The sequence below is a fragment of the Salvelinus fontinalis genome, chromosome 5, assembly GCF_029448725.1.
Source record: "Salvelinus fontinalis isolate EN_2023a chromosome 5, ASM2944872v1, whole genome shotgun sequence".
In the NCBI taxonomy this organism is placed as follows: Eukaryota; Metazoa; Chordata; class Actinopteri; order Salmoniformes; family Salmonidae; genus Salvelinus; species Salvelinus fontinalis.
This window is the reverse complement of record NC_074669.1, coordinates 847,989-869,670: the sequence shown is the minus strand read 5'-3', so window position 1 is coordinate 869,670 and position 21,682 is coordinate 847,989. Positions and strand designations below refer to the sequence as shown.

The 21,682-nt window shown below is 42.3% G+C and overlaps 1 protein-coding gene across 1 annotated transcript in view; it reads right to left on the bottom strand.

The window, feature by feature from the left end:
• Positions 1–18,687, bottom strand: part of ano3 (anoctamin 3) — a 126,035-nt gene extending 107,348 nt beyond the window's left edge. The window contains exon 1 of the mRNA XM_055922023.1: positions 18,351–18,687. Within this exon, the coding sequence (XP_055777998.1) occupies positions 18,351–18,396 (46 nt within the window). The 5' untranslated portion in view covers positions 18,397–18,687. The remainder of the gene's footprint in view (positions 1–18,350) is intronic.
• Between the last annotated feature and the right edge of the window lie 2,995 nt (positions 18,688–21,682).

Below are 21,682 nucleotides of genomic sequence, written 5' to 3'. Positions count from 1 at the left end.
ATCAAAGAACACAATCTGTGTCCCAAATGCCATCCTATTCCCTATTGAGAGGGGAATTCTGACCCGAGTTATACACGTTTAAATGGTACGTAATTCCCTTTTATAATGCACCTTTCTCTCTACGTGTATTCTGATCTTGAACTTAAGCATGAGAATAGCGTGCTATTCACCTGCTATTCATTTAGGGGGTGGAGATCAAATGAATGAAGGTGGAGAAGGAGGTGTGTCCTACAGAAACACTATATTCTAACCTTGATCTCATTCCCTCATAATTCCACCACCTTTTACGCGCGATTGAACCAATGAATAAGGTCGAGCGACCTGTCGGTTCCAAGTGGAACAACATCTACTTTCTTTCCCCCGAAATATCACTGTTTGTCACACCCTGATCTGTTTCACCTGTCCTTGTGATTGTCTCCACCCCCCTCCAGGTGTCGCTCATCTTCACCATTATCCCCTGTGTATTTATACCTGTGTTCTCTGTTTGTCCGTTGCCAGTTCGTCTTGTTTGTCGAGTCAACCAGTATTTTTGTTCTCAGCTCCTGCTTTTCCCAGTCTCTCTTTTTCTCGCCCTCCTGGTTTCTCGCCCTCCTTCTCGCCTGACCACTCTGCCTGACTCTGAGCCCGCCTGCCTGACCACTCTGCCTACCCTGACCCTGACCCTGCCTGCCGACCTGTACCTTTGCCCCACCTCTGGATTATTGACCTCTTCCTGACCCTGACCCTAAGCCTGCCTGCCGTCCGGTACCGTTGCCCCACCTCTGGTTTACTGACCCCTGCCTGCCTTGACCTGTCTATTGCCTGCCCCTGTTGGATTATTAAACCATTGTTAATTCGACGTGGTCTCCATCTGGGTCTTACCTTGATTCCTGATAACCATTATCCATGCACTGTCATTTACTATTTGATATGAGCTATTGAGGTAAATGAGTAAGCTGTTTGGATATGTGGATTGTAAATATAAAATACAATTGTTTTAGTTGTTCTAGTTTACCTTCTGATCGCTGGAGACAAATGTGAAACTAGTCACATGGCAGCTAACTGAAACATATCAACATATCACCTTTTCCACAGTAAGGTTTATGAAATGCTGGTATTTATGCAGGGACCGTTGTCATTACAGTTCCATGATTAGTGGAGATTATTAGGGTAGATATATAGACTACTGTTCAACCTCTATTATACACATTTCTCACCTTCCAATATATCATGGACAAATTTCCAGGATGAATCAAAGCACTGTATTATGTATTCACCAATATCTTATGTGTGTAAAGGCTCTCGAAGCCTGTTTTATTATTCATGAATACTTTCCTAAACCCTAAATAATATACAAGATAAGAGTATTTTTAAATCCACCAATTGGTGCTGAAACGGAGATGGAAATGAATGGTTTTCTTTCATTGATCTCAGCCCTGAGAGAACCGTTCTCTCCATGTATTCTAGTGAGTCTGTCGACAAAATTCTGATTTAAAGGTACACCATATTTAAAGGGATGGCTTTAGATAAATGTACTGAAAACCCTATTGAACGGAGAAAAAAAAACATGAGAAAAATTGGTTGGCCAGAAAGTGGGAGGGTTTTCAGTGGATGAATTGAATGTATTTAGCGCACCCAAGTACATAGGAAAGACGTATGTTTCCTAAGTCTGAATCGGGCCCAATCTGCACCACATAGTGTACTACTAAGGAAACACGGTGCCATTCGGACTCCCAAGTGGCACAGGGGTCTAAGTCACTGCATCTCATTGCTAGAGGCGTCACTACAAACCCTGGATCGATCCCAGGCTGTATCACAACCGGCCGTGATCGGGAGTCTCATAGGCCGGCCCAGCGTCGTCCGGGTTAGGGGAGGGTTTGGCCCGGGGGTAGGCCGTCATTGTAAAATAAAAATTTGTTCTTAACTGACTTGCCAAGATAAATAAAGGTACAAATAAATTGTGAATCAGCCTCAGACTCTGCTGGGTTCACAGAGGGGTGTCCAGACATCATTAAGACATCATTATCATGAACTAAGATAAATGTGTAGCTACTATTTAATTGAATTGATGATTGCATTTCTTTGAGTTAGTGCTTTAACCCTCATCACATACTATTAAGGTAAAACTAGGTACATATTATGCTAGCTTAGTTTTAAAATTACTTATAGAAGTCAGCATTACGAATGTAAACTCAGCAAAAAAAAGAAACGTCCTCTCACTGTCAACTGCGTTTATTTTCAGCAAATGTAACATGTGTAAATATTTGTATGAACATAACAAGATTTAACAACTGAGACATAAACTGAACAAGTTCCACAGACATGTGACTAACAGAAATTGAATAATGTGTCCCTGAACAAAGGGGGGGGGGGGGGGGGTCAAAATCAAAAGTAACAGTCAGTATCTGGTGTGGCCACAAGCTGCATTAAGTACTGCTGTGCATCTCCTCCTCGTGGACTGTGCAAGATTTGCCAGTTCTTTTTGTGAGATGTTACCCCACTCTTCCACCAAGAGACCTGCAAGTTCGCAGACATTTCTGGGGGGAATGGCCCTAGCCCTCACCCTCCGATCCAACAGGTCCCAGACGTGCTCAATGCGATTGAGATCCGGGCTCTTCGCTGGCCATGGCAGAACACTGCCCTTCCTGTCTTGCAGGAAATCACGCACAGAGTGAGCGGTATGTCTGGTGGCATTGTCATGCTGGAGGGTCATGTCAGGATGAGCCTGCAGGAAGGGTACCACATGAGGGAGGAGGATGTCTTCCCTGTAACGCACAGCGTTGAGATTGCCTGCAATAACAACAAACTCAGTTCGATGATGCTGTGACACACCATAGGCAACATTGTTGCCGGTGATGTCTGGTGAGGACCTGCCTTACAACAGGCCTACAAGCCCTCAGTCCAGCCTCTCTCAGCCTATTGAGGACAGTCTGAGCACTGATGGTGGGATTGTGCTTCCTGGTATAACTCGGGCAGTTGTTGTTGCCATCCTGTATCTGTCCCGCAAGTGTGATGTTCAGATGTACCGATCCTGTGCAGGTTTTGTTACACGTGGTCTGCCACTGCGAGGACGATCAGCTGTCTGTCCTGTCTCCCTGTAGCTCTGTCTTAGGCGTCTCACAGTACGGACATTGCAATTTATTGCCCTGGCCACATCTGCAGTCCTCATGCCTCCTTGCAGCATGCCTAAAGCACGTTCACGCAGATGAGCAGGGACCCTGGGCATCTTTCTTTTGGTGTTTTTCAGAGTCAGTAGAAAGGCCTCTTTAGTGTCCTAAGTTTTCATAACTTTGACCTTAATTGCCTTCCATCTGTAAGCTGTTAGTGTCATAACGACCGATCCACAAGTGCATGTTCATTAATTGTTTATGGTTCATTGAACAAGCATGGGAAACAGTGTTTATACCCTTTACAATGAAGATCTGTGAAGTTATTTACATTTTTATGAATTATCTTTGAAAAACAGGGTCCTGAAAAAGGGACGTTTCTTTTTTTTGTTGAGTTTATATGCAGTGATATGGAGAAAACAGAGTCATAAATTAAATCAAATCAAATGTTATTGGTCACATACACATGGTTAGCAGCTGTTAATGCGAGTGTAGCGAAATGCTTGTGCTTCTAGTTCCGACCGACGGGCAGGGGGAATAAGTCATTATCTATGAATGTCATCATTAAATATCTAATGTTCTGAGATGGAACAAATAAGATATACACACACACACCTCAGAGAAGATGGAAGAGACCAGTCTGTACCATGGTTAGCAGGGTTTACTAGGTTCACGGTATATTACTCTGCGTCTCTGGGCTGCCACAGAGCCTCCTCATTGCATCATTGCAGCCAAGGGATTTTATTTATCTCTCCTTCTGTCTCTGTATCTCTTCTTCCTTCTATCCCCCTCTCTCTCTCTCCATCCCTCTCTCCTTCCACCCTCCCCCCTCTCGCTCTCTCTCCATCCCTCTCTCCTTCCACCCTCCCCCTCTCACTCCCTCTCTCTTCCCCCTCTCTCTTTCTTCCTCCCGACCCCCCCCCCCTCTCTCTCTCTCTCTCTCTCTCTCTCTCTCTCTCTCTCTCTCTCTCTCTCTCTCTTTCTCTCACTTCCCTCTCTCTCTCTTTCTCTCACTTCCCCCTCTCTCTCTCTCTCTCTCTCTCTCTCTCTCTCTCTCTCTCTCATAACCCCCTTGATTGCTTGTCGTTTTTACTATGTCAAAACATTTCTACAACGCCTGTCCCAAGTCAAGTGCTTAACATTAATCTGGTGCTGTGTATAACTGCCCTCCCTTACTAACACAAACTGCCCATCTTGGACACAAAAACAGAGATATTTGGAGCAATTAAAAAATGACTGTTGTCACACTGCCATTGTGTAATTTGTGGGGTGGATAGACTAAGATAAATAAACCCAAACAACTATTGTTTTATTGACTCACTGGCCAGATGGTTTCCCTAACTCACTGTCATTGTTCATAAATGACAGTGACAGGGAGGAGGAATAACTCATTATCTATGAATAATAGGGACAGGGAGGGGGAATAAGTAACTATCTATGAATGATAGGGACCGGTAGGAGGAATAACTCATTATCTATGAATGATAGGGATTGGGAGGGGGAATAACTCATTATCTATGAATAATAGGGACAGGGAAGGGGAATAAGTAACTATCCATGAATGATAGTTACTTATTCCCCCTCCCTGTCCCTATCATTCATAGATAGTTACTTATTACCCCTCATTATCTATGGATGATAGGGACAGGGAGGGGGAATAACTCATTATCTATGAATGATAGGGACAGGGAGGGGGAATAAGTAACTATCTATGAATGAAAGGGACCGGTAGGAGGAATAACTCATTATCTATGAATGATAGGGACAGGGAGGGGAATAAGTCATTATCTATGAATGATAGGGACCGGGAAGGGGAAAAAGTCATTATCTATGAATGATAGGGACAGGGAGGGGGAATAAGTCATTATCTATGAATGATAGGGACAGGGAGGAGGAATAACTCATTATCTATGAATGATAGGGACAGGGAGGGGGAATAAGTCATTATCTATGAATGATAGGGACAGGGAGGAGGAATAAGTCATTATCTATGAATGATAGGGACCGGGAAGGGGAATAAGTCATTATCTATGAATGATAGGGACAGGGAGGGGGAATAAGTCATTATCTAGGAATGATAGGGGCCGGGAAGGGGAATAAGTCATTATCTATGAATGATAGGGACAGGGAGGGGGAATAAGTCATTATCTATGAATGATGGGGACCGGGAAGGGGAATAAGTCATTATCTATGAATGATAGGGACAGGGAGGGGGAATAAGTCATTATCTATGAATGATAGGGACCGGGAAGGGGAATAAGTCATTATCTATGAATGATAGGGACAGGGAGGAGGAATAACTAAATCTCCTCACCTTGTCCCCAGAACCTTCCCTGTCCCTTCCAATTTACAAAGATCCCTGAAAAGACACATACAATTTACCAGATTTTCTTTCTCCAGTTTGTCCACGGGCTTGTCCTCTGCTATCCAGGGCAAATATTGGATGTCTCTCAGTCTCAAATCATTTGGGAACAATAGACTAACATTTCACATTTTATGTTAAGCTATTATACAAATCCTATGTACGTCAAAACTCTAAGTTAATTATCATGTAAATATCCCCTGAATTATGCAATTACTGAGTAAATACCAAGTAAGTAACAGACTGTAAAGTAAAAGCGTAAGTCAGAAAACACCCTAAAAGATAACTGTATATATTTGTTTATTGTACCAATACAGACAGCAGACTAATTGCTACCATTGGTGTGCTCCAGTATTTCCCTTAATCTGCCTCCCAGTTGATGTCTATATCTATCAAACCATCTGTCTAGTTCTGGTTACATAACAGCACAGGTGGCATGCTGGGCCGGGCAGGGAGTAGCCCTTCAGCAAAACACACACACACACACACACACACACACACACACACACACACACACACACACACACACACACACACACACACACACACACACACACACACACCACACATACTGTCACACACACTGTCACACACACACACACACACACACACACACACACACACACACACACACACACACACACACACACACACACACACACACACACACACACACACACACCACACATACTGTCACACACACTGTCACACACACACACACACACACACACACACACACACACACACACACACACACACACACACACACACACACCACACATACTGTCACACACACTGTCACACACACACACACGCACACACGCGCACACACACACACACACACACACACACACACACACACACACACACACACACACACACACACACACACACACACACACACCACACATACTGTCACACACACTGTCACACACACACACACACACACACACACCACACACACTGTCACACGCACTGTCACACACACACAGACACGACAAAAACACAGGAGGAAACCATATCTCTTGATAACATTTTTCCCTTACTTCAATAATATTCTCTTTTATGTTTTCGCCTCTTGGGCAAATTAGATCGTTCCTTTGACTGTCCCTTGTAAATATGAGAGTTCTTCTATTCATCTATGTGAACATGTACATGAGCGGGTTACATATAACCTACACAGTTAACTCCTAATGCAATGGCATGGGACTGAGTATGTGGGTGTGTGACAGTGTGTGTGTGTGACAGTGTGTGTGTTCGTGTGTTTGTGACAGTGTGTGACAGTGTGCGTGTTCGTGTGTGTGTGTGACAGTGTGTGTGACAGTGTGTTCGTGTGTGTGTGTTCGTGTGTGTGTGTGTGTGTGTGTGCGTGTGTGTGTGTGTGCGTGCGTATGTGCGTGCGTGCGCGTGTGCGTGTGTGTTTGTGCGCGTGTGCGTGTGTGCGCGCGTGTGTGCGTGCGTGCGTGCGTGAGCGTGTGTGTGTGTGTGCGTGTGTGTGTGTGTGTGTGTGTGTGTGTGTGTGTGTGTGTGTGTGTGTGTGTGTGTGTGTGTGCGTGACTGACTGACTGGTGAGCTTGACCTTATCCATAGTTCACCATTCATCTGTCAACACAACAGCAGCCTATTAAATACATAACAAATACCACCTGCTGTGAGTGAGGAAGCCAGGTCTCCTGTGTGTGTTTCATAAGACTTATCAAATCCTCTGCCAATGTGTCAGCAGAGATGGACAGCAAGGCCTGGGAGAATGTGAGCTGCACAAATGGAGGGAGGAGGTGGTTTGACAGCCTTCAATGTCCTACTTCAACTATCATGATAGCAACATGACAAGCATTGCGCTACACCTGCAATAACATCTGCTAAACACGTGTACGTGACCAATAACCTTTAAATTGAATTGATCTGACATAACATGGTACAGGACTACAGGGAATCAGTATAACAACATAACATGGTACAGGACTACTAGGAATCAGCATAACAACATAACATGGTGCAGGACTACTGGGAATCAGCATAACATGGTACAGGACTACAGGGAATCAGTATAACATGGTGCAGGACTACTGGGAATCAGCATAACATGGTACAGGACTACTGGGAATCAGCATAACATGGTACAGGACTACAGGGAATCAGTATAACAACATAACATGGTGCAGGACTACTGGAAATCAGCATAACATGGTGCAGGACTACTGGGAATCAGTATAACAACATAACATGGTGCAGGACTACAGGGAATCAGTATACCAACATAACATGGTACAGGACTACTGGGAATCAGCATAACAACATAACATGGTACAGGACTACTGGGAATCGGCATAACATGGTGCAGGACTACTGGGAATCAGTATAACAACATAACATGGTGCAGGACTACAGGGAATCAGTATACCAACATAACATGGTACAGGACTACTGGGAATCAGCATAACAACATAACATGGTACAGGACTACAGGGAATCAGCATAACATGGTGCAGGACTACAGGGAATCAGCATAACATGGTGCAGGACTACAGGGAATCAGCATAACAACATAACATGGTGCAGGACTACTGGGAATCAGCATAACATGGTGCAGGACTACAGGGAATCAGCATAACAACATAACATGGTGCAGGACTACTGGGAATCAGCATAACATGGTGCAGGACTACTGGGAATCAGTATAACATGGTGCAGGACTACTGGGAATCAGCATAACATGGTACAGGACTACTGGGAATCAGTATAACAACATAACATGGTGCAGGACTACAGGGAATCAGTATAACAACATAACATGGTACAGGACTACTGGAAATCAGCATAACATGGTGCAGGACTACTGGGAATCAGTATAACAACATAACATGGTGCAGGACTACAGGGAATCAGTATACCAACATAACATGGTACAGGACTACTGGGAATCAGCATAACAACATAACATGGTACAGGACTACTGGGAATCGGCATAACATGGTGCAGGACTACTGGGAATCAGTATAACAACATAACATGGTGCAGGACTACAGGGAATCAGTATACCAACATAACATGGTACAGGACTACTGGGAATCAGCATAACAACATAACATGGTACAGGACTACTGGGAATCAGCATAACATGGTACATGACTACAGGGAATCAGCATAACATGGTGCAGGACTACAGGGAATCAGCATAACATGGTGCAGGACTACAGGGAATCAGCATAACAACATAACATGGTGCAGGACTACAGGGAATCAGCATAACATGGTGCAGGACTACTGGGAATCAGCATAACATGGTGCAGGACTACAGGGAATCAGCATAACAACATAACATGGTGCAGGACTACAGGGAATCAGCATAACAACATAACATGGTGCAGGACTACTGGGAATCAGCATAACAACATAACATGGTGCAGGACTACTGGGAATCAGCATAACATGGTGCAGGACTACAGGGAATCAGTATACCAACATAACATGGTGCAGGACTACAGGGAATCAGCATAACAACATAACATGGTGCAGGACTACTGGGAATCAGCATAACAACATAACATGGTGCAGGACTACTGGGAATCAGCATAACAACATAACATGGTGCAGGACTACTGGGAATCAGTATAACAACATAACATGGTGCAGGACTACTGGGAATCAGTATAACAACATAACATGGTGCAGGACTACTGGGAATCAGTATAACAACATAACATGGTACAGGACTACTGGGAATCAGCATAACAACATAACATGGTGCAGGACTACTGGGAATCAGCATAACAACATAACATGGTACAGGACTACAGGGAATCAGCATAACAACATAACATGGTGCAGGACTACAGGGAATCAGTATAACAACATAACATGTTACAGGACTACTGGGAATCAGTATAACAACATAACATGGTGCAGGACTACTGGGAATCAGTATAACAACATAACATGGTACAGGACTACAGGGAATCAGCATAACAACATAACATGGTGCAGGACTACTGGGAATCAGTATAACAACATAACATGGTACAGGACTACAGGGAATCAGCATAACAACATAACATGGTACAGGACTACTGGGAATCAGCATAACAACATAACATGGTACAGGACTACTGGGAATCAGCATAACAACATAACCTGGTGTAGGACTACAGGGAATCAGCATAACAACATAACATGGTGCAGGACTACTGGGAATCAGCATAACAACATAACATGGTACAGGACTACTGGGAATCAGCATAACAACATAACATGGTACAGGACTACTGGGAATCAGCATAACAACATAACATGGTGCAGGACTACTGGGAATCAGCATAACAACATAACATGTTACAGGACTACTGGGAATCAGTATAACAACATAACATGGTACAGGACTACAGGGAATCAGCATAACAACATAACATGGTACAGGACTACTGGGAATCAGCATAACAACATAACATGGTACAGGACTACTGGGAATCAGCATAACAACATAACCTGGTGTAGGACTACAGGGAATCAGCATAACAACATAACATGGTGCAGGACTACTGGGAATCAGCATAACAACATAACATGGTACAGGACTACTGGGAATCAGCATAACAACATAACATGGTACAGGACTACTGGGAATCAGTATAACAACATAACATGGTACATGACTACTGGGAATCAGCATAACAACATAACATGGTACAGGACTACAGGGAATCAGTATAACAACATAACATGGTACAGGACTACTGGGAATCAGCATAACAACATAACATGGTACAGGACTACTGGGAATCAGCATAACATGGTGCAGGACTACTGGGAATCAGTATAACAACATAACATGGTACAGGACTACTGGGAATCAGCATAACAACATAACATGGTACAGGACTACTGGGAATCAGTATAACATGGTGCAGGACTACAGGGAATCAGCATAACATGGTGCAGGACTACTGGGAATCAGCATAACAACATAACATGGTGCAGGACTACTGGGAATCAGTATACCAACATAACATGGTACATGACTACTGGGAATCAGCATAACAACATAACATGGTACAGGACTACTGGGAATCAGTATAACAACATAACATGGTACAGGACTACTGGGAATCAGTATAACAACATAACATGGTGCAGGACTACTGGGAATCAGCATAACAACATAACATGGTGCAGGACTACAGGGAATCAGCATAACAACATAACATGGTGCAGGACTACTGGGAATCAGCATAACAACATAACATGGTGCAGGACTACTGGGAATCAGCATAACAACATAACATGGTGCAGGACTACAGGGAATCAGCATAACAACATAACATGGTGCAGGACTACAGGGAATCAGCATAACATGGTGCAGGACTACTGGGAATCAGTATAACAACATAACATGGTACAGGACTACTGGGAATCAGTATAACATGGTGCAGGACTACAGGGAATCAGCATAACAACATAACATGGTACAGGACTACAGGGAATCAGCATAACAACATAACATGGTGCAGGACTACTGGGAATCAGCATAACAACATAACATGTTACAGGACTACTGGGATTCAGTATAACAACATAACATGGTACAGGACTACAGGGAATCAGCATAACAACATAACATGGTACAGGACTACTGGGAATCAGCATAACAACATAACATGGTACAGGACTACTGGGAATCAGCATAACAACATAACATGGTGCAGGACTACTGGGAATCAGTATAACAACATAACATGGTGCAGGACTACTGGGAATCAGTATAACAACATAACATGGTACAGGACTACTGGGAATCAGCATAACAACATAACATGGTACAGGACTACTGGGAATCAGCATAACATGGTGCAGGACAACTGGGAATCAGCATAACAACATAACATGGTACAGGACTACTGGGAATCAGCATAACATGGTGCAGGACTACTGGGAATCAGCATAACAACATAACATGGTACAGGACTACTGGGAATCAGTATACCAACATAACATGGTACATGACTACTGGGAATCAGCATAACAACATAACATGGTACAGGACTACTGGGAATCAGCATAACAACATAACATGGTACAGGACTACTGGGAATCAGCATAACAACATAACATGGTACATGACTACTGGGAATCAGCATAACAACATAACATGGTACAGGACTACAGGGAATCAGTATAACAACATAACATGGTGCAGGACTACAGGGAATCAGTATAACAACATAACATGGTACAGGACTACTGGGAATCAGCATAACAACATAACATGGTACAGGACTACTGGGAATCAGCATAACATGGTGCAGGACTACTGCGAATCAGTATAACAACATAACATGGTACAGGACTATTGGGAATCAGCATAACATGGTACAGGACTACAGGGAATCAGCATAACAACATAACATGGTACAGGACTACTGGGAATCAGTATAACATGGTGCAGGACTACAGGGAATCAGCATAACATGGTGCAGGACTACTGGGAATCAGCATAACAACATAACATGGTGCAGGACTACTGGGAATCAGTATACCAACATAACATGGTACATGACTACTGGGAATCAGCATAACAACATAACATGGTACAGGACTACTGGGAATCAGTATAACAACATAACATGGTGCAGGACTACTGGGAATCAGCATAACAACATAACATGGTGCAGGACTACTGGGAATCAGCATAACAACATAACATGGTGCAGGACTACTGGGAATCAGCATAACAACATAACATGGTGCAGGACTACTGGGAATCAGCATAACAACATAACATGGTGCAGGACTACTGGGAATCAGCATAACAACATAACATGGTGCAGGACTACTGGGAATCAGCATAACAACATAACATGGTGCAGGACTACAGGGAATCAGCATAACAACATAACATGGTGCAGGACTACTCGGAATCAGTATACCAACATAACATGGTGCAGGACTACTGGGAATCAGTATACCAACATAACATGTTACAGGACTACTGGGAATCAGCATAACAACATAACATGGTGCAGGACTACAGGGAATCAGCATAACATGGTGCAGGACTACTGGGAATCAGTATAACATGGTGCAGGACTACAGGGAATCAGCATAACATGGTGCAGGACTACTGGGAATCAGTATAACATGGTGCAGGACTACAGGGAATCAGCATAACATGGTGCAGGACTACTGGGAATCAGTATAACAACATAACATGGTACATGACTACAGGGAATCAGTATAACAACATAACATGGTACAGGACTACTGGGAATCAGCATAACAACATAACATGGTACAGGACTACTGGGAATCAGTATACCAACATAATATGGTGAATAATATATATCTATTATGGTCTATTGTTTTTGTATATTTGTATGCTGACTTCACAAAATGAATTTCCATGTAAATGGACAAAGAGAGTGCAAAGATGTCATCAAGCCAAAGGGTGGCTACTTGGAAGAATCTAAAATATTAAAATATATTTTGATTTGTTGAACACTTTTTTGGTTACTACGTGATTCCATATGTGTTATTTCATAGTGTTGATGTCTTCACTATTATTCTACAATGTAGAATAGTTAAAAATGAAAAAAAAACTTGAATGAGTAGGCTTGTCCAAAACCTTTGACTGGTTCTGTATATATGTAAAATCGCAATTAGATTTCTTGCCCATATCGTGCAGCCCTATCTGATACCATGCACACACACACACAGCCACACACACAGCCACACACACACATTATCTCTGATACATTATCTTGTACCACACACACACACACACACACACCTCAGTCATACTACATCCTCTCTGCTGAGACCGATACACTGATAAAGATACACAGATACACCAATATAATACATAATACAGTAATAATACTGCTATATCCTAATTACAGAGGAGAGCCACGTAATGTGTCATGTTACAACACTGTAGGTGTCTGTCTGTCTGCCTGCTTGTCTGTCTGTGTGTCTCCCTACCTGTCTGTGTCCATCTCCTTCTGCTGTCTCTCTCCCTCTCTCCCTCTCTCTCTCACATTCTGTCTCCCTTTATCTCAATGTCTCTATCACTGTCTGTCTCTCTCTGTCTCTATCTGTGTCTCTCAGTCTGTCTCTCTCCAATCTCTGTATCTCTCTGTCTCTCGCTCTCTGTATCTCTCTGTCTCTCGCTCTCTGTATCTCTCTGTCTCTCTCTGTCTCTCCGTCTCTATCTGTCAATCTCTCTGTCTCTATCCGTCTCTCTCTCTCTGTCTCTCTCTGTCTATCCGTCTCTGTCTCTATCTGTCAGTCTCTTTGTCTCTATCTGTCTCTCTCTCTCTGTCTCTCTCTGTCTATCCGTCTCTGTCTCTTCCTGTCAGTCTCTCTGTCTCTATCTGTCAGTCTCCCTGTCTCTATCTGTCTCTATCTCTCTGTCTCTCTCTCTCTGTCTCTCTGTCTCTGTCTCTCTGTCTCGTGCTCTAACCCCCCTCACCATGTATTAGACAATTCTGTTAAGTTTAGATACAGACAAAAACAGAAGAGACATGTTAAATAATTAAACAGATATCATTAGAGTTGTGCTAATGTTCTTTAAAGAGTCAGTCGTACATACATTACACAATCAATATTGGGCCATAAACTCTTGTCTGCATCTTTATGGCACTATACTCCCTACATAGTGCACTACTTATGACCAGGGCCCGCACAGGGAATAGGGTGCCATTTAGGACACATCGCCAGTCAGGAGAGGGGAAGAAGCAGATAAATGAGTCAATGAATATTCCTGTGGATGCACATTACACCCCCCGCTCACCGCCAGGGACAAATGCGCCAAATATTGCCCATAATTCACTTCGCAATGAGGCGATCCGGCGTGCTGTACAATATCTGCTAGTCAAGACAAGTTGACAAATCTAACTTTGCGACAGAAGACTGGATGTAGGAACATTGCACTATATTGGAAATGAAACATATTATGTGGGATGGCTACACCTCTGGGCCTATCTTCTGTCTCTGTACAAGGTTCCCTGTGGTCATGATGAATTAATGCCTCACACTACAGGACCCCCATGGACCGTTCCCCCTTCAAAATTAGCCTGGAATCCAAACTGATTTAAATGTATATTTTAGTCATTTAGTAGACGCTCTTATCCAGACCGACTTACAGTTAGTGCATCCATCTTAAAGGGGCAACCAGCAGTTGCGACATCCATTTTTGGTCTTATAAACTAATGATATGTACCCATTGATTGTTGAAGAATATAACTTATAAAAGGCCTCGTGAGCTTTAGTTCAACGGTCATACTCCATCAGAACCCTAAATATTTAGCTGGTTTTACTCCAATGTTTGTAAACAAAGAAAATGTAAACAAACCGTATATATGGTTAAACATGGTTAAAACTATAATGTTGATATAATGGATGGTCATTCGTTACATCCATAGCTCTGTCTATGAATTTTGAGAGTGGTTACATTTCTCCAGCCTCCATCCCTCAGCTTTTTACCAAAACAGGGGCGGGGGAGGCCACTTTGTTATCGTTTCTACTGCTGATTGCCACTTTAGGGTAGCTAGGTACGACACAAGCTCTATCAAGACAGACAGACAATTTTGGCAGTATTCAATCATGGTCACAACATTGTCATATGTTACATGTTAAATGCCTATAGGACACTGACAGGCATACATTGGAGGGTTGCTGGAGGTTAACACTGCCTCTCATATTACAATTGTTTTCCATTACATTTAGAGGGGGACAGAGATTCCCTCGGGCTGCATCCCAAATCGAACCCTATTCCCTATATCAAATCAAATCAAATGTATTTATATAGCCCTTCTTACATCAGCTGATATCTCAAAGTGCTGTACAGAAACCCAGCCTAAAGCCCCAAACAGCAAGCAATGCAGGTGTAGAAGCACGGTGGCTAGGAAAAACTCCCTAGAAAGGCAAAAACCTAGGAAGAAACCTAGAGGAACCAGGCTATGAGGGGTGGCCAGTCCTCATCTGGCTGTGCCGGGTGGAGATTATAACAGAACATAGCCAAGATGTTCAAATGTTCATAAATGACCAGCATGGTCAAATAATAATAATCACAGTAGTTGTCGAGGGTGCAGCAAGTCAGCACCTCAGGAGTAAATGTCAGTTGGCTTTTCATAGCCGATCATTGAGAGTATGTCTACCATTCCTGCTGTCTCTAGAGGGTTGAAAACAGCAGGTCTGGGACAGGTAGCACGTCCGGTGAACAGGTCAGGGTTCCATAGCCGCAGCCAGAACAGTTGCACTATTACTAAAGGTCAATCAGATTTGTGAACATAATCCCTAGCTGTGTATTGCCGCTTTCCATGTTGTCTGTAGCTTGTGAGGTGTGGAAACACTTTGTTGCTTTTATGAATTTTGTCTTGCTGCTTTTTGTTCTATGTTGCTCTGTCTGTATGCTATGTCTTGCTTGTTCTATGTTGCTCTGTCTGTATGCTACGTCTTGCTTGTTCTATGTTGCTCTGTCTGTATGCTATGTCTTGCTTGTCCTATGTTGCTCTGTCTGTATGCTACGTCTTGCTTGTCCTATGTTGCTCTGTCTGTATGCTACGTCTTGCTTGTCCTGTGTTGCTCTGTCTGTATGCTACGTCTTGCTTGTCCTATGTTGCTCTGTCTGTATGCTACGTCTTGCTTGTCCTATGTTGCTCTGTCTGTATGCTACGTCTTGCTTGTCCTATGTTGCTCTGTCTGTATGCTACGTCTTGCTTGTCCTATGTTGCTCTGTCTGTATGCTACGTCTTGCTTGTCCTATGTTGCTCTGTCTGTATGCTATGTCTTGCTTGTCCTATGTTGCTCTGTCTATGCTACGTCTTGCTTGTCCTATGTTGCTCTGTCTGTATGCTACGTCTTGCTTGTCCTATGTTGCTCTGTCTGTATGCTACGTCTTGCTTGTCCTATGTTGCTCTGTCTGTATGCTACGTCTTGCTTGTCCTATGTTGCTCTGTCTGTATGCTACGTCTTGCTTGTCCTATGTTGCTCTGTCTGTATGCTACGTCTTGCTTGTCCTATGTTGCTCTGTCTGTATGCTACGTCTTGCTTGTCCTATGTTGCTCTGTCTGTATGCTACGTCTTGCTTGTCCTATGTTGCTCTGTCTGTATGCTACGTCTTGCTTGTCCTATGTTGCTCTGTCTGTATGCTATGTCTTGCTTGTCCTATGTTGCTCTGTCTGTATGCTATGTCCTGCTTGTCCTATGTTGCTCTGTCTGTATGCTATGTCTTGCTTGTCCTATGTTGCTCTGTCTGTATGCTACGTCTTGCTTGTCCTATGTTGCTCTGTCTGTATGCTACGTCTTGCTTGTCCTATGTTGCTCTGTCTGTATGCTACGTCTTGCTTGTCCTATGTTGCTCTGTCTGTATGCTACGTCTTGCTTGTCCTATGTTGCTCTGTCTGTATGCTACGTCTTGCTTGTCCTATGTTGCTCTGTCTGTATGCTACGTCTTGCTTGTCCTATGTTGCTCTGCGTGTGCTCACTGCTCAATGATTGTCTATATTGTAATTGTTTTTAATAACCTGCCCAGGGACTGCGGTTGAAAATTAGCCGGCTGGCTAAAACCGGCACTTTTACTGAAACGTTGATTAATGTGCACTGTCCCTGTAAAAAATAAAATAAACTCAAACTTTGGACCAGAGCCCTATGGCACCCTATTCCCTATATAGTGCACTACTTTAGACCAGGGCCCTATAGCACCCTATTCCCTATATAGTGCACTACTTTAGACCAGGGCCCTATGACACCCTATTCCCTATTATATACTGTGCTACTTCTGGCCAGGGCCTCTATGGGGGATGCGACCAGACATCTCCCCTCTCATACTCTCTCCTGAATAATTCACTCACCACAGAGCAAAATAGCTTGAGTGGTGCTGTTGCTATTTCCACACACAGCGTTTTTTTAAATATATTTTACACAGGCTTTATCCAAAATGGAACCCCATTTCCTTTTTAATGCACTACTTTTGACCAGAGCCCACAAGGCTCTAGTGCATACTATAAATAGGCAATAGGGTACCATTTAGGATGTACACACAGAGACAACCCACTTTACCTTTATGGGAAATAGCCTATCCCTGTTTCTTGATGATGCAAGATATTTATGTGCCAATTGTAAAACTGCAATTCAGTGCTACTTGAATTTAATCTCATTTTCCTTGAGACATTTATATATTTATATATATTTATAGCCTAACAACAAATAATTTAAACAGTATCCATGTGTTAATAATTCTGCCTTTTAACTTTCAAAGTAAAGATATTTGAGATTGCAATTAGTTCAAAAAAATGATTTTGGAACACAAAGCGGGTGTCATAAATGTATCCTACATTGCCATAAATGTATCGTGATTTAAATCACATAATTATGATCAAATAAAAGGCACCGAAGGTGTTTATTTTTAACAGTTTTGGGGCTCATTTTGTCCAATAAAAAAAAAAAATCAATAAGGCTGGTAGAAAGTAGGTGTCTGTAGGCTATAAAACCAAAGTCAGATCGATGATAACGGGCCATGAAAATAGTGAAACTAACGATGAAATGTAGCTGGTTTATGGGCGCGAACAGATTTTTTTTAAAGGCAACTTTTTATGAATATCATGCTACATAGATAGAAATTATATTGTTCATCAAAAGTCAATGCATTACAATGGTCAAATGACAACGAATGGAAACATATATTTTACATGTTTAGAGAACCGTTAACTCTGCGGCACCCATCCACGCGACCGTTTTATCACAGCGCGCGGGCAATGAAGGTGCACGCTCGTGACTGCTTGTCGTTTCAAAAAATAATTGAATTCCAAAAACTCGTAAACAAGGTACAAAAACTTCACTTCGACCATAAATATTTCAGTGACACGACTCGCCTAATCCAAACTAAACACACAGAACCTGCAACTACTAACCTTTCTGCTGCTTGAAGGACTGTATGGAGCCCGAGTGATGCACCATAGTGTCGTTTGTTTGTTGATTATTATTCCCCCACCCCCCCGTAAATACTATTCCGTATTTCGTAAAAGCAAGGTTACCGAATAGGGAAATTATGGTGGGATTGCGTAGGTGTTCTCGCAGCTACCATCCATGCCCAGTAGACTACAGTCATCACAGCAGCGATATCTAAAGCGATGCGGAAACCACAACAACACCTGTACCGAGTACCGTCCCCTCCGCATGCTCCTCATCCGTGGCTGTTGTCATGGTAACGAACCGGAGGGGAGGTCCGGTGATGGCAGTGGTTCCTTCTCTTCACCCCCTTTGCACGGACACAGCTGACCTGGTTCTGAATTTAGGCTAAATTGTCTCTATAAATGGCCAGTCTTTTGAAAATAACAATACAAAATCATGTCAATTTTCCTTGGTATAAGATTATCATTCATCCTTAGGGTCTACCACTGTCATCACATCATCAATGACTTATTGTCTATCCTGACTGGCACTATTACCTGAGGGGAACTTATTTTTAATAAGACTTGTGAGATAGTTGTGAGAGGTTGGACTGAGATAGATGGCCAGAGCCTATATGGCTTTGAGACAGTTACTTGCTATTCAAGAGGCTGGAGTTTCTTCAGGCTGGTCACAGAGTAAACCAGGTTTGACAGAGACATTAGAGGCTAGAGTTTCCTCAGGCTGGTCACAGAGTAAACCAGGTTTGACAGAGACATTAGAGACTAGAGTTTCCTCAGGCTGGTCACAGAGTAAACCAGGTTTGACAAAGACATTAGAGGCTAGAGTTTCCTCAGGCTGGTCACAGAGTAAACCAGGTTTGACAGAGACATTAGAGACTAGAGTTTCCTCAGGCTGGTCACAGAGTAAACCAGGTTTGACAGAGACATTAGAGGCTAGAGTTTCCTCAGGCTGGTCACAGAGTAAACCAGGTTTGACAGAGACATTAGAGGCTAGAGTTTCCTCAGGCTGGTCACAGAGTAAACCAGGTTTGACAGAGACATTAGAGGCTAGAGTTTCCTCAGGCTGGTCACCGAGTAAACCAGGTTTGACAGAGACATTAGAGACTAGAGTTTCCTCAGGCTGATCACAGAGTAAACCAGGTTTGACAGAGGCATTAGAGGCTGGCTATGAGCCTGTGAGAAAAACTTCCATGCAATCAATACTGTCTTGGCTAGGGCTACAGCTAGGCTAAGGCTGAGGTACCTACTTCTGGTGGTGCTGACACACACACTTCCCTCCTCCCGAGGAGATTCTAGTGGGAGGAGAGAGAACAGTAATATAATCTATTCTCATGAACTAGATTCTATTCATTCACCTGGACTAGATTCTATTCATTCTCATGAACTAGGTTCTATTCATTCTCATGAACTAGATTCTATTCATTCTCCTGGACTAGATTCTATTCATTCTCATGAACTAGATTCTATTCATTCTCACGGACTAGATTCTATTCATTCTCATGGACTAGATTCTATTCATTCTCACGGACTAGATTCTATTCATTCTCACGGACTAGATTCTATTCATTCTCATGGACTAGATTCTATTCATTCTCATGGACTAGATTCTATTTATTCTCATGGACTAGATTCTATTCATTCTCATGGACTAGATTCTATTCCTTCTCATGGACTAGATTATATTCATTCTCATGGACTAGATTCTATTCATTCTCATGGACTAGATTCTATTCCTTCTCATGGACTAGATTCTATTCATTTTCATGGACTAGATTCTATTCATTCTCATGGACTAGATTCTATGAATTTAGATTCTAGATATCTAGATTCTGTTGTGTATTCTATGTCTTATAAAACACAAGGAGATAAAGGAAGATATATATTATAAATCATAGGAGTTCACGTCCTGATTAAGGTAAAAAGAACAGCTGCTCTTAGATTTTACTGCAGTGTATTATAATAATAGTTTCATAATGATATAAAATGTAGAAGCCTAAAATCCCTGCATTGTTATATACAGTTTTTATGAAATTAAAGATGACCCCGGAGAACTTCTTAGAGAAAGTGAATTATTAGTAATAAAATGACTTTTAAAAAAGCATTATTTCTTAATGTAATTAAACACCAGAGGTTTTTTTTTACATGCAAAATTATTCTTACATAAAATCTCATGTGTAACAGTATCTCCTGAGATTTGGCAGAATGTCAAAGACCATTTTCACACGTTTCTATATTGAGTCCATTATAAACCATACAAGGACAACAATATTTTTTATCTTTCTCTCTAACTCATATTCTTTCATTTCCATTTCATTGTTACATCATTCAACACTAAACACACAATAGAAGATAATTATAATAGATTATCACCGGCAGAATAAGATTCCTGTTTTAGAGGACGAAAACACCAAAGATTCTTACAGTACAATCATATCCCTTCTGGGCGACAATGAAAGCTACGGTATGTCGGCAAGCCAAGGTTATTGGTCTTATCTCATCGTCAACCGGCACAGCAGCAGACAATCACAAATCCAGTCTGCCTCCATTCACTTGTTATCATAGGTTATACGCTGGACCATAAAATATGTTTTACTACTCGCAATGGAGAGGAAAGATATACATTACCAGTCAAACGTTTGGTCACACCTACTCATTCAAGGTTTTATTTTTTTAATGTTTTCATTTTTAACTATTTTCTACATTGTAGAATAATAGTGAAGACATCAAAACTATGAAATAACACATATGGAATCACGTAGTAACCAAAAAAGTGTTAAACAAATCAAAATATATTTCATGTTTTTCAAAGTAGCCACCCTTTGCCTTGATGATAGCTTTGCACATGATTACATATGTGTTATTTCATAGTTTTGATGTCTTCACTATTATTCCACAACGTAGAAAACTGTAAAAATAAAGAAAAACCCTGGAATGAGTAGGTGTGTCCAAACTTTTGACTGGTACTGTATTTCTGATTCCATTTCATTGGAATTTTTGTGATTGGTCAACTACCAGAGAATCAGGTACCCCTTGTCCATATAATCATATTAATTATATTAACTATGATATCCAGGCTGTATCACAACCGGCCGTGATTGGGAGTTTCATAGGGCGGTGCACACTCCTACTCTGAGACGCTTTGTGAATAGGTCTGTAAGCTACAACAGTAGGCCTTGGATTGAATCATTGTCTCTCTGTGGTTTGGATAGTGGTCTGTTGTCTCTAGTCCCAGACAGAAATACCATCTGGTCTCCTCACAGCAGGCTCTCTCTCTCTCTCTATGTCTCTCTCTCTCTCCCTCTCTCTCTCCCTCTCTCTCTCTTCTTTCGGGT